The 14,521-nt window shown below is 45.9% G+C and overlaps 1 protein-coding gene across 1 annotated transcript in view; it reads right to left on the reverse strand.

The window, feature by feature from the left end:
* The window catches only part of LRP2 (LDL receptor related protein 2), a 197,597-nt gene extending 188,284 nt beyond the window's left edge, over positions 1 to 9,313 (reverse strand). The window contains exon 1 of the mRNA XM_070580081.1: positions 8,996 to 9,313. Within this exon, the coding sequence (XP_070436182.1) occupies positions 8,996 to 9,074 (79 nt within the window). The 5' untranslated portion in view covers positions 9,075 to 9,313. The remainder of the gene's footprint in view (positions 1 to 8,995) is intronic.
* Positions 9,314 to 14,521: the final 5,208 nt, after the last annotated feature.

Below are 14,521 nucleotides of genomic sequence, written 5' to 3' on the forward strand. Positions count from 1 at the left end.
CTATCGGGAGGGACTGTCACATTGTCCAGGAAAGGAGATGGCCAGAAATGGGGGCAGTACTTCACAGTACTCTCAGATGTAAAAGAGAGTTTTCCTCATTACTGTAGCTACCTTGCAGCATCCCCACCCAAATGAGAGAATAGATTTAACAGAGCATACTTAACTGCCACTGGAGGGAATTTGCAGTGGCAAGTTAGCTCATTTCTAGGTTTACACAACTAAAAACTGAGAGAGCTTACCCAGATCAGTTGTTCCCAAATTGTCCAACCCTCAGAATCACCTAGAAATTGTTTAAAAAAAAAAAAAAAACAGATTCCTATAACTCTTGATTTAGTAAGTGTGGATTATTGGCTTAAGAATCTGTATACTTTTTACAGCTCCCCGGGTGTCTTGATGGTATGCCATGTTGGGAGAGCTGGCTGACTTCTATCTAGGGTTCTTAAAATTATAGCATTCTATAAGTTGTGAAGAACTAATGCTTTTGAGAACATAAGTGAAATCTTCTCAAAGTTGAATTGTCCCTAGATATGATCAAGAAAACGTGTAGCCCCATTTGCCCTGGCAGCTATAACATAACAATATGGGAAGCCAGACTGAAAACAAAATTGAAACCTAGAGGGGAGCAGAGTCAAGGAAAACACAAAGAAAGAGAACTGGAGCCCTGACTGCACCTCACCTGAACCCCATTCTGCCTCAGAAGATTTTATTTACATGAGCCAATAAATACCCTTCATTGTTTAAGCCAGTCTGAGGTGGGTTTTCTGTTTCTTTTTTCTTGCAAGAAAAAGTATCCTCCACACTCTCCCCCACAGAAAAACTAAACTAGTGTGGGGCCAGCCCCAATGGCCTAGTGGTTAAGTTCAGCATGCTCTGCTTCAGCGGCCTGGGTTCGGTTCCAGGGTGCTGATCTACACCACTCGTCAATGGCCATGCTGCCATAGCAACCCACAGACAAAAAGATAGCTCAGGGCAAATCTTCCTCAGCAAAAAAAAACACTAAACTAGTATGGAAGTACATGCCAGCATTTTCTCCTCTCCCTTAGTGAGATTAAAATGTGAGTGAGATTGACATATTTCAGATAAAAATACTTCTATTTTTAAATTCAACCTTACTTGAGGATTTCCCTATGAAATAATTGATTTTAATTTTTCAGCCTTTGCTCAGAAAAGCTTCTCCTTGTTGATGAGATAAAAACCAAATAATTTGGCCCAAAGTGACAAGCAAATCTCTGACACTGTAAGACAGGATATTTTTATATGGGAATCCAAAAAAGTTTAGTATAACAGAATTGTAGCTACCGTCTTCCTCCCCTTCTTTAGGTTTCCACAACACTTATTGGACACTCAAATGTAGATACGTTGTTATTTAATGTGAATCAGTAGATCAGTGAATAAAGGCTTATTTTCAAAGTTACAAAGAATCTTCGTGCGTTATTGGCTGATGGTACATAAACTTAAGGAGACCTCTGGTATTGCTTACAAACTTGGATCTCAAGATCTGGACAATAAACAAGCCATTGTATCCATGGCAACAGTGGCTTAACTTTTCAACGCACAGAATGGTAATGACATTTCCTCCTTTCATTCATTTCTCACTGTTTCCAATAACCTTCAAGGTCAGGCCTGACTGAGGGGAATTACCAAAAGCCCGAGATTTCAACATGAATCTTCACATTGTCCAACCTGTCATTTTCTCAGAGAGACTTACATTTCCTTGTGTTATGTGTCAGCCCTGTCCTAAGTCAGAAATACCCTAATATAAAAGTTAACCATCTTACTTTCGGAACAATAATGTTTCCAGTTTCTCAGCACATCCTATTGGAAATAACACTTAAATTAGAGACCAGCAAAATAACCATCAGCATAGGGTGTATACATTTGGCATTTCTGAATTAATCCTGTGAGGAGTAAAAGACACCTGTTCTACTATTTATGGAAGAAGTCCCTCAGTTAAACACTAGGACTGTTAGATTTGCACCGAGATGCATTCTGTCTCCATAGAAGCATCTTAACGTCTCCAAACCCTTCTTCTCTCTTCTTTCTCTCAACCCCAATCTCACAGCCAAGGTCTAGTGCCTGAAAAAGGGACAAAGTCTTAGGAATATAAACAAGAGAGCACAGTTGTTGGAAAAGGAGCAAGGGCCTAGGATTCACAAAAAAATGAAATCATACAGTGCACTCAAGAGCTCCCGTACTCTTATCTCTAAGCTAATTTCCAGAACTTTCCTGTCCATCACAAAAGTCTGCTCCAAATAAGAATCCTTTAGGCTACAAACAAACCTTCTAGCAGTCCTTCTTTCTCCTATTCTGCTTCTAAACTTTAATTTGCAACATGATCACATGAACACCACGCACCATGTCTTTTGCGGTAATGTCTCCAATACTTTTCCCCTTCAATTCATTGAGCTATCCCAAGACTGCGTGCTCTTGAGAAACTTCTACAGTTTTTCCAAGTCTGTCTTCATATATAAAATGAACATAACATTGGTTGGTTTTATCTGATAAGGTGTTCTAGACAACAACCCAGCATCTGTTCACCATTACCCTGGTAGCCTTACCCCAACTCCCCTCTGGGGTTCATCCTCAGTCCATGACTGCTGGGACTGAGAATGTGACCCAAGTGGAAGACATGGGCACACTTCATGACCCTGGATACAGTGACTGGTTCTCCAGTGAGCTTATGATCTAAGCAGAGCCCCTGAGATGCAGCTGAGACTTTTGCAGGGAACAATTAAGACAAAACCTCTTGCTTTTTCCAGTGGACATGACATGAAAGCATGTGGCTCCAGGAGCCACTAACTGCCATCTTATAACACCAGAGGAGAATACATCTGAGAACAAAGTCATGTCAGTGCCAGGAGATACAGAGAGAAACCAGATCAGCATGACACAGGCTGAACTCCCATTTTATATTAGGCTGAACCAAGTGAAATTGCCAATAGTTGATTATTTATGACCTAGAAAAATGGCAATTCCATATGGTTCAACTTAATAGCCGTATCTTTTCAATTATGTATTTCAATAAACTTCCTTTTTGGCGTTACGCAGTTTAACTTAGGGTTCTGTCATTCACAAACAGGAGTCCAGACCAATATGTAAGGTTGTTGTAGACACTAAAATGACATATCATCATGCACAGGTGCATCATTCAAAGGACCACTTGTAAAAAAAGAGATAAAGATACTGCAATATCTTCTCCTAAATTTCTAAAGAGTTAAATTCTTAAAGAGAGTAATAAAAATGGATAGAAATATATGAGACTTCACAGTCTATAAAACACTTCATACTCACCTAGTTTAATTGGCATAACTACCCCATGGGGTAGATATGTGCCCCTTTTATGGATAAAAAACTGATCCAGAACAGTTGAGTGTGTTGTACCGAATTTCCCAAAGAGTAAAGGGCAGAGCCAGGATTCAAAACCAGATCCTCTAAACCCAAAATCTCACACTCTTCCTACTTCGTGGCACAATGCTGAGATTATTAAAAAATTTCTTAGGAAACATTTGCACAGACCCGTAAGGAACACACAAAGCATCAAAGAAATGTCACCAACATTTCAAAACAACTACCAATCTGATCATCTTAAAGAAGTAGCCCAAAACCCTGAGGGTGAAACATGTGAAAGCTTTCTAATGTTGGTGAGATCCTGGACACAGTTACCAGGAACTGGAGAATGACTATGTCAGAATCTGAAATGCAAAGTTGCAGTTCATTTTAATTGTGAAATCTAGACTTCCCTTTTCAGTTCTCATCCTCCTTAACCTTCCTGTAATATTGATACTGACTCACCAGCACACCGTAGACACTTAATATTAGTAAATGTTTGTAGAATATGCCACAGTAGTGACAATTTTTAAGAACTCTTCAAGATCACAAAGTTAATACGATATGATATAACCATATGACATAACCCCCAAAGGCTCCATCAAACTCATTTTCCCCCTATTAGAACAGGGCTTCACAATTAGTACCGTGTTGGTAGTTCTACATCATGCAGTCAACCTTGAAAATCCCTTTCCTTTCCATTCAATAAACTTTTGTCAGCACCCTCTCTCTACTTTCTACATACCTTGTTCTAGCTACTAGAACTTAACAGAAACCTCAATGCCAATATTACAGTGTGTTTCTAGTCACACAGGAACTACATCTAGGTTCTGGATATCATTTCTAAAAGATGACGATGAAAATTTTTAATTAAACATTTTTTAAAACCTGACAGTGTTCTCAGAGTAGCTGCCTAGAGAAGACAGACAATGATTAACCATGACCTAATAATTACCTTGAATAAGACTAAAAACCTAGTCATGTAGCAGCCTACATTACAAAACCCAGAGATCTTCAGGAATGTGCTTTGATGGCCCAAAATTTTGAAAAATGAAGCCAGAGGGATGGTCTTTGGGAGATGGAGCACTGACATGGCATAAGCTCTGGACCAAGCAGAAAGCATATGGCACATGTTCTTATTAATCTATCATAGCATTACTCTTAGGCAGTCCTGGGACAACTGACGCATCCAATTTTTTAAGAAAATTCACCAAGGTCATCTGTTCATTATACTTTGCCTCATCTGATAAGTCAGGATCAACAGAAAAGGAATCTAGAACTCTCCTCAACCAAAAATGCTGGGGACATTCAAAGGACATTTATCTAAAAATGGTCACGTAGAAAGACTGGAGGAGGAGACTTTAGATTTTAGCTTTATCACAGGCCACAAGCCCTTAAGCAAGGCACTTAACCCCCCTTCCCAGTCACTCCTTCAGTCCCCCCACCCCTGCCTCCAGGCTTTAGTTACTTATCTATAAAATAATGCAAGTAGACCAGTTGATATCTAAAGTTTCCTCCAGCTGTAAAAGTCTAAGTTTCTGTTAAAACAGAACAGGCACATGATTGAGGGAGTTTAAGCAGAAGCCATAAAAACTGGTAAGGAAGACCTTCAAGCAGAGAAAGAGAAGTCAACTGCTGTGAAATAGAAGCAGAAGTGAGGTATCAGATGTGTGAAGGAACCATGTGTTGCATGTTTGCTGTTGGCCCCACAATCCTTTTAAACATATAAATTTCACTGGAAGATGTAATTGTCATAAAAGCTGACACTAAACCAAACTTTTATTGGATGAAAGACTATAAATTTGTTTAAGATCAATACCCTTTTCTCAAAAAACTTCAAATCACATCCTGGGATCTGGGAATTCCTCAAAGAAATGTTAGTGAAAATGCTTTAAGACTTTCCTATGTGCATTTGGAAATTGGAAATATGAATAGTAAGCCAAAGAATATGTTACTTTAAGTGTTGGTCAATATAATAAAAACAGCTACTAGTTTATAATCATTGTCTATATGCCTTACACCATGCTAAGCACTTTTATCTCTTTATGTTCATAAAATGCCATGGAATAGATTCTCTTATTACCATGTCAATTTTGCATATAAGTAATCTGAGCCATGCAAAGTTAAGTGACTTCCCCAAGGTCACACACCTAGAAAGTGGTAAAGACAATGCTGGAACCCAGACAGCTTGACTCTAGAGTTCAGACCCGGGGCCAGCCCAGTGGCACAGCGGTTAAGTGCACACATTCCACTTCAGTGGCCCAGGGTTCACTGGTCCAGATCCCAGGGGTGGACACGGCACCACTTGGCAAGCCATGCTGTGGCAGGCATCCCACGTATAAAGTAGAGGAAGATGGGAATGGATGTTAGCTCAGGGCCAGTCTTCCTCAGCTAAAAGAGGAGGATTGACAGCAGTTAGCTCAGGGCTAATCTTCCTAAAGAAAAAACAAAATAGAGTTCAGGCTCTCCCAAATTTTTTCTTAAAAAGCATTATACAAAATATGAGGAAAAAGCAAATAATTTTTAGCTATAGATATGCTATAATTTTTTTTAAAGACTAACCGTAAAACACTCAAAGTTCTTTTCCAATTTCTAATCATGCAAAGTTTGCAGTAAGATCTTACCTAAAATGTGGTGCTAAAATAAGGACATTTAAATTGTAATCATACTTACTTCATCAGTTAAGTCAGAATCAATATGACAGGAATCTAGAAATCTCCTTAACCTTCCAGCTGAGGATATTCCGAGGACACGTAGGTAAAAATGATCAAGAAGGAAGACGGGGAGTGAGAATACTTGGATTCAGGTCATAGAAACCTGAAGAGTTTCTGAAAAAGTATCCGCAGTTATGGAGCAGCAAGCAGATTTTACCTTATGTGGCAAAGACTTGCAAAATGCCCCTCAGCTTCTGTAGTAACCTCACGCATGCGTGGTAACTTAGGGAGCGTGACATTTTTAGTAGAAAAGAAAAGAGACAGAGAAACAGACAGAGAGAGAGCCACACACTACAGTGGTGATATTATAGCCTCTGGAGTCAGAATGTCGGATCTGCCTCCTAGCGCTGCCATTTTCTAGCAGTATAACCTTGGCAAGTTACTTAATTGCTCTGTGCCTTCATTTCCCGTTTGCAAAACAGGCAGAACAAGAGTACTTTCTGGGTCTGCCCGGAGGCCCAGCGGTTAAGTTCGCACGTTCAGCTTCCTCGGCCCAGGGTTCACCGGTTTGGATCCTGGGTGCTGACACGGCACCGCTTGGCAAGCCATGCTGTGGTAGGCGTCCCACATAGAAAGTAGAGGAAGATGGGCACGGATGTTAGCTCAGGGCCAGTCTTCCTCAGCAAAAAGAGGAGGGCTGGCAGCAGATGTTGGCTCAGGGCTAATCTTCCTAAAATAAATAAATAAAGTCATAAAAAAAAAAGAGTACTTTCTCCTTTTTTTCTGCTTTATTTCCCAAACCCCCCAGTACATAGTTGTATATCTTAGTTGCAGGTCCTTCTAGTTGTGGGATGTGGGACGCCACCTGAACGTGGCCTGATGAGCGGTGCCATGTCCGCGCCCAGGATCCGAACCCTGGGCCACTGCAGCAGATCGCGCGAACTTAACCACTCGGCCACGGAGCCAGCCCCAAGAGTACTTTCTTGAAAAGGAAATTATGAAGATTAGATGAGTTAATAAGTGTCAAGTACTTAGAAGAGGGCCTGCCACGTGTACAAATGTATGGTATGCTACAATTACTATACATGCTATTACTATGTATTATCAGAATGGAAGATGGATGGATGTGAACTACCGAGAAGATTAAGTACAGGTCATTCGGTGACTAAACCATCAATCCAGGGGAGAGAACACCTGTTTTGGTTGTATGGGGACAACCCAGGTCTGTCCCAGTTGAATCTGGACAAGATTTCCTTTTGCCAGGCACAGACAGGAACATATAGTAAATCCTGCGGCTATATTTAGGACACAAGATATATATAACCCTAAACGCTGGGGCAAACCCTCCACAATAATAATAAATCCTCTTTCTGTGTTACCAACACTGAGAAAAGGCGTTCAAAGGAAGAATTATTAATGGTCTCCCCCGCCCTCCCTCTCTTTCCAAAGATTTTTACAAGACCAGTGGGGTATGTTGGCGTTTCCGAACTTCTTCCCAGGAAGTCTGAAATGGGTACTGCTAGGAGTTGCAGTATAATTACTTAGCTGATTCCCTCTAAGGAGCTTACGCTAAGAACTGAGGAAAGAAGGCAGATTAACCATTTGAATACATGCCACGGCCCATCCACAAGCCCTCCTCTCTCTCCACCATAAATGGGGGCTTCTACAGTCCCCACCCGTCAACCCCAATATGTGATCCACGGAAATCAATGTATTGCTTTGGCTAATCCTTCAACAATAGGGGTTTCATTTTCATTGTAGGGCAATTAAGTTGTCCGACGAGAAGGAAGGAGCAGGAGGGGAAGGGGGGAGGCGGGACTCTTCCATCCCCACAGACAGATTAGTCCCTGTGGAGGCAGCAGCGTCCGCTCTGTCTGTCTGGTGGTCGGTCACACGCAGCTCCCGGCTGTTACCTAGCAACGCAAAGCCAGGGAGAGAGCTCGCCGGTTCCCCTGCCTCCTTCTCGCCCTTCCCATTCATCCCTGGTTTCTCGCGCTCTCTCTCTCTCTCTCTCCTCTCTCTCTCTCTCTCTCTCTCTCTCTCTCTGTTTCTCTCTCTCTCTCCCCCACTACTTCTCCCCCCCCACGCGCTGCTGTCTTCAAGCTCTCTCCCCTCTCCTCTCCTTTTCTGCCTTTTCCTCTCTACTTGCTCGTCGTCTTCTCTCTCCTCTTTCCCTCTTCTTGTTTTTACTCTCTCCACTTCTTCCTCCCTCTCCTTCTCTACCTCTGTTTCTGTAAAGACGTAAACTCTCCGACAACTTGAGACAAGTTTAAAGAGCTTAATACCAGAAACTTTCTTCATCCGAGCCCTCAAAACTCTGGCCGCGCAGACGGGCTCCATTCATCAACACAAAAGCCCCCACCTCTCCGTTGGAAAAGAAAACCCTTCAAGAAAAGGCTCCACGACATCAGCCTCTCTCCCAGCCAATCCCACCTCCTAGCCTTATCTTGGCTCGTAAATGATCTGTACCAAGATGCGGTCTCTTGAGGGTCACCGCGGGACCAAGTTTCGCCGCTGAAGGGGGTGAGGGGGGTCGGGGGCTCCAGCCGGCAGTCCAGGGCGCGCGCCGGGATCTCCCCAGCTGGGCGCTGCAGGTGGAAAACTGCGCGCCGCGCCGAGGACCGCTCAGCCCCGGAGAGAAGAAAGCAGTGGGGGAACCCGGCTGCGCGCTCGCAGGGGAGAACCTCATTCTCCGGGTTCGAACTGCAAAGTTTTTCCGGAAGAGCCGGACAAACTGCCGTGGGAACAAAGACGGGGTCCCCGTAGTGTGCGCTGTCACCGAAACCGGAGGGGCTGCTTTCTCAAGTTTGCGGCTGCTTAGTTCCCGGGCGGACGAAGGAGGGGCGCTCCCGCTCGCTGGGCAACTTGAGCGCCCCAGGGGGAGCCGCTCCGGCGCTGCCGCCCTGCCCTGGCCCCTGCCGCGCCGCGCTCCCCTCCACCCGCCTGTGGACTCGACCCTGCCGCGGCGGAGAAGTCAGGCGCTCCGCGCGGAGTTCGGGCCGGCGGGCGCTTACCTTGGCCACTGGCCGGCGCCAGGCAGGCGGCGAAAGCCAGCAGCAGCGTGCACGCCGCCGCCGCCGCCCCGCGCTCCATCCCCGCGACGGTCCCGGGCCTCGGCCTCGCCGTTCCTTCCCCGGGAGGTGGGCGCGCGCCACACACACACCCGCAGCGCCTCTGCTCGCGAGCGCTCCTTTCGGCTCGCACCTCGCCGGGCTGCTAGTGGCAGAAAGCCGGGCCCGGCGCCCGAGGCATCCCGTTTTCTACCCGAGCCAGTCCCCACCCTCCAGACAGTGCATAAAGCCCTTTAGACCCGACCGCCCCGGAACTAGCATGCGGGAATCCAGCGGGGCAGGCCCCCTGCCGCCCGGCCCGCCCTCTGCACTTTGCAGCGAGGGAGGAGTGGGGACTCGAACACACCGCGCTCACACATGCACATTCCACACGCGCGCGCACCTACAGTCGTACTCACTCAGTCTCACACAGTCGCACACACTCTTCACTGTCACACAAACCGACACGCACAGTCTCACACGCTCGCTCACGTGCGCGCACACACAATCCTCAGTCACACGCGTGCGCGCCCTCCACAGTCACACTCACAGACACTGACACACACGTGCACGCACACTTCACAGTGACACAGTCATTCATAAGCGCACGCACACTTCTCATGGGCACACACTCACATGCTAACACTCACACGCGGGCACGCGCTGCCCCAGCCTCCCTGCAGGACTTGCCGCCTCATAGAAGTCGGCTAGGAGGTTCACAGAGAAATCAGACTTAGAAAAGAAAAATAAGAGAAGGAAGAGAAGGGGAGAAGTTAAGAGCCTGCTGGAGAGAGTTGTGACCATTCTCTAGTCTGAAACCCCTAGGCTCCCTCAGACACTCTGGTTTCCCCCCATAGAGTCGAGGCGCTGAGATGGGGTGCTCCATTTTCACAAGTTATGGAGAGAGTTGGGTCAACGTGGGGAGAGGGGGTTGGATCCTTGTTTAGCTTTTCTTAAGTACCACATCTACAGGTGGCACGGCCAGATTGCGCTTCTTACAAGTCTGTTCATTCCGAAGCAAAATGGAAAAGAATGAACGTCGTCTTGGTCTTGCTGGCGCCCCGTTACATGAAGGAGAAACGGACGGGGTTCAGAGAACCCCGCGGCTCCCTTCCTTGGGGCAGTGTTAAGCAGGCTGGCGGGGGGCTGGCCCCCAAAAGCACTGCAAGTGAACCTTACACTCACCCTCAGAGATTCGTCCTCAGCCGGTACGTGACACCAGAGCCAACAGAAAAAAAAAAAAGACAGGGATGGTGCAACCTGTTCCCCGACCTTAGGAGCCCTGTGGCGAGGAGGGGATGTTTCTGGGCCTGGAGTCGCCCCAGAATCTCCTGTCCCGGGCCCTGGACTAACTCGGCACCGGCACCCCAGGCGCCAGGTCCTGGTCCACGAAGTCGGGCGCCCTTTCCCTCAGTCAGAGGGGCCAGCCCTGAATCCACGAAGTCCCCGGGCACGGTCCCTCCGCCTCGCCCGCCCTAGGGGCGAGAACCTGCCGGCTAATGTCACCCCTTCTCTCCACAGCACGGGTCGTCTCGGGCTCTGCTGAACCCCAACAATCTGGATCGCGTACCTTCGGTGGGCTTTAGCGGTTGGTGAAGCTTTGCGGGGGGCCAGAGCGGGATAGGTATTACTTTTAAAAGACAAAAAGAGAGAGACAGAAATAGACACAGGAAAAGAAAACGACTTAAAAAGAGTAGGGCTGCGAGGAAGGGCGGCAGAGATTTCGTGACTTTCTTTTCGAGATTTCTGCATTTGGAAATCCAGAATTCTCTGCTCTGATCAAAGTCACTGAAACGCGATTTGCCTCCCCGCAGGGTTTGGAGCTGTGCGGCGCGGAGGAGGAGGCAGGATTGGGGACCTGAGGGGCACGGGGGCTGGGAAGTGAGAGGGACGAGCCGGGTGGGAGGAGGGAAGCGGCGAGGGGGCGAGAAGCTGCACTTTAGTCTCCGCGGGTGATTTATGCCGGTTCCGGGCGGCCGGGGTGATGGTACGAGACCGCGCCGGGGTCAGGCCGTTCCGCCGCCGGCTGGGGCCGCGCTGCATAGTCAATGAGCGTCCCCGCACCGCCGAGTTACAAAGAGCCCCGGCCGGCGCAGGGGAGGCGCGCGGGGGGACCGCGTGCGCGGGAGGGGCTGCGTCCCTCCCAGTGCGCGCGTGGCGCGTGGAGATGCGGGAGGGTGAGCGCGGCCGGGTGTATTTGTGTGTGCGCGTGCGTGCGTGTGTGTCCTTTCACTGTAGCAGCCGGGGCTCCAAACATTCCTTTCTGCACTGAAGGGTTTTCCTCATTGTTGTTGTCTTTGTGCTCCAGTGTTGCCAACTTACTGGAATTCCTGACGTGGTTGCACAGCAGGGCTCAGGCTGACCGTAAGAGCCAGCTGCGTTTGTGTATGGGGCCGACCCTGCAGTTAATCCCAGAATAACGCCGGAGAAGGCAGAAAGAATGGAGGGAGAACGGGAGGGAGGGGAGCAGAGAGAGGGTGGGGACGGGGCATGAGGGACCACTAACGGAGCACAGTCCATCATTCCCAGCACTCTGTGTGTGAACTCACACATCCACACTTTTCCACCAGAAAACCTCATTTTCTCAATGCAGCTCCAACTCGTGCCGCTTCAAAACAGTCATCTTTTTCAGCCTGCCCCAAGCTCGTGTTTATCTCCCATATCTATACCTGAGAATTCTCGTTGCTAGATTTGGAGGATTGGATCTAAGGACCAGCATCTGGGAAAGCCCAGGTTAATGGAGTTGTGATTTAAGGCAGCATTGTTTCTATATAATGCAAAAGTGTAATTTCTTTATTTTCTACATTTCTCTCTGCATATATGCATATAAGACTTTACAGAGTAGTTAACCAAAAGAGACAGGAAAGTGCTGAAATTTATTCTAGTAAATTTATGTTAATTCACTTCCTTGATATATTTTTGACTTGTCTATATTATTTTACTTATGCATCTCAACACCAAATTACTGGAAATATTTTCAGAGCATTTGTTCCTGTCCTGAGCCAACTTCTGCTTCCTGCAGTGGGCATGAAGTTGTAAAATCTCCTTGAGTAAAATCCAACTTCAGTTTGCTATGAATCCGGGCCAGATTTGCCTCCTGAGTGCCATGGAGCCAACTGTTCACTGGACAGCTCTGATCCAATGTCCCTCAGACCACAAACTCAACATGATGGAACCTGAACCATAAAACCTCCGTGTTCTGTATCTCAGTAAGAGGCACCATCCACCCCAGAGGCCGGGGCCATAATTGTCCTTCTTGACTTATCCCCTGTAAGCAATCAATCATGAAATTCTGTTAAATCAGGTTCCTCAATTCACTCACTTCTCTCTCAAACCCACCCACTTCTCTCAACCTCATTGCCAGTAGCCACCAACCTCTCCCATCTGAATTATGGCAAGAGCCTTACAATGGGCTCCTTGCTGTCAGTGTTACCCTCTCCCATCTATCCACCTATTTTCTATTCTGCAAGCAGATGATCCAAAGTGATATTTCCATGAGACTAGTGCTTTCAAACAAAGGTCATTACCCATTGGAGGGTTATGAAATCAATTTAGTAGGTCAGACAGAATTATTTTGATATGAAATAGAACAGAATAGAAACTACAATAACGTTTATATGGAAAAGATATGCATTGTTTCACAAAACTTTTGTTTCAAATATAGATAGGTTGATATGCTGTCTCACCATGTAAAATATATTTCTTATTATGCATCTTGGGCAAAAAAGTTTGAGATCTCTCCCCGCAATCACTTATTAATTAAAAAGAGAAAATAGTAACTATAAGTGGAGACCCTGGCAGATGTTTTAATAGGACTTATTATTATTTAGGTATGTAAGGTCAACAGATGAGGAGACGACTGTCATTGAACAGATAGTTTATTATATTCACAGGTCCCAAGAGAGGGAATACAGGTCACACCTTTGGGGGCCACACAGAGAACCACTGGATTCTTCACTCAGAAAGAGAACGGGGGGATTGTGGGCAAGTGCCTTCTCTGTGATTTCTCTTGAAAGGAGCAGGCAGGCAGGGTAAACAGGCTGAGGATTGGCTAGTCTGCGTTTGAAAAGCACTCGCTGGGGAGAACTCCTGAGGAGGGAGGCAAGAGGTCAAAGCAAGGTGACTGAGGTATATTATCAGGTTGTCCAGAACAAGGTGTGTCCAGCATATGCATGAAGGGCAGATGTTAAAGCATCAAGATCACGGAAGATAGAAACATGGCAAAAACAGCAGATACCACCTGGTATTATGACAAAAATGCCTAACCTGAATCTAATCATGACAAAGCATCAAACAAACCCAAAGTGAAGGTCATTCTATAAAAGAATCAACTTGTATTCTTCAAAAAATGGCAAGGTCATGAAAGATAAAGAAAGGCTGAGGAACTTTTTAGAGATATGATGACTAAATTCAACAGTAGGGCCTTGGGTTGGACTGAGACGGGAAAAAATAGCTCTAAAGGACAATATTGGGAAAATCAGAGGCATTTCAATATGGACTATAGATTGGATAATAGTATCCTATAATGTTAAATCATCTGATATTGGTCAGGAAAGAGAATGTCCTTGTTCTTAGGAAACACATCCTGAAGTATTTAGGGGTATAGGAACATGATTTTGCAATTTATTCTCAAATTTTTTTTATTATTATTTTTTTCCTTTTTGTCCCCAAAGCCCTCCAGTACATAGTTGTATATTCTTCGTTGTGGGTCCTTCTAGTTGTGGCATGTGGGACGCTTGCCTCAGCATGGTTTCATGAGCAGTGCCATGTCCACGCCCAGGATTCGAACCAACGAAACACTGGGCCGCCTGCAGTGGAGCGTGCGAACTTAACCACTCAGCCACGGGGCCAGCCCCTCTCAAATATTGCAGAAAAAAAAATATGTACGTGTGTTTGTATTAGGAAGAGAGAGAGCAAATAAGCAAAGAGTATGTGGGAGTTTCTTGCACTTTTCAGTGAACTTGAAATTATGTTAAAATAAAATGATTCTTTTTTTGTTTGAGAAATTTTGCATTAAATCATAAGTTCCACAAGGATAGTTTCTCTCTTTTCTCTCAGTGTTTGCTCCTATTATTCCCTCTGTCTAGAACATTCTTCCCCTCCCAGTCCTTCATTTGGTTAACTCCTATTCAACTTTCCTGACTCATCTAAAATATCTCTTCTTCCAGGAAGCCTTCCTGAGACCCCATACTGACTTAGGAGGCCCGTCTATATGCCTTCATAGCTCTCTCTATTTCCTTCAGCCCAACTCTGTCACACTTGTTGTTTTCTCATGGCCTCCTCAAAGCTTCTCCCTCTGCTACCAGAATAATTGGGGCAGTCATGCTGACCATGTCAATCACTTGGTTATAACACTTCAATAGTTATCCCATTATTCCTGGAATAAAATGCAAAATTTTTAGCTTGGTCTACAAGCTCTTGCATGATGTAGTCCCTGGCCATCTCTTGAACCTCATGTGACAGTCCAGACACACTGGCCACTGCTTGGTT

This window comes from Equus przewalskii, chromosome 17 (genome assembly GCF_037783145.1).
Source record: "Equus przewalskii isolate Varuska chromosome 17, EquPr2, whole genome shotgun sequence".
NCBI classification, from domain to species: Eukaryota; Metazoa; Chordata; class Mammalia; order Perissodactyla; family Equidae; genus Equus; species Equus przewalskii.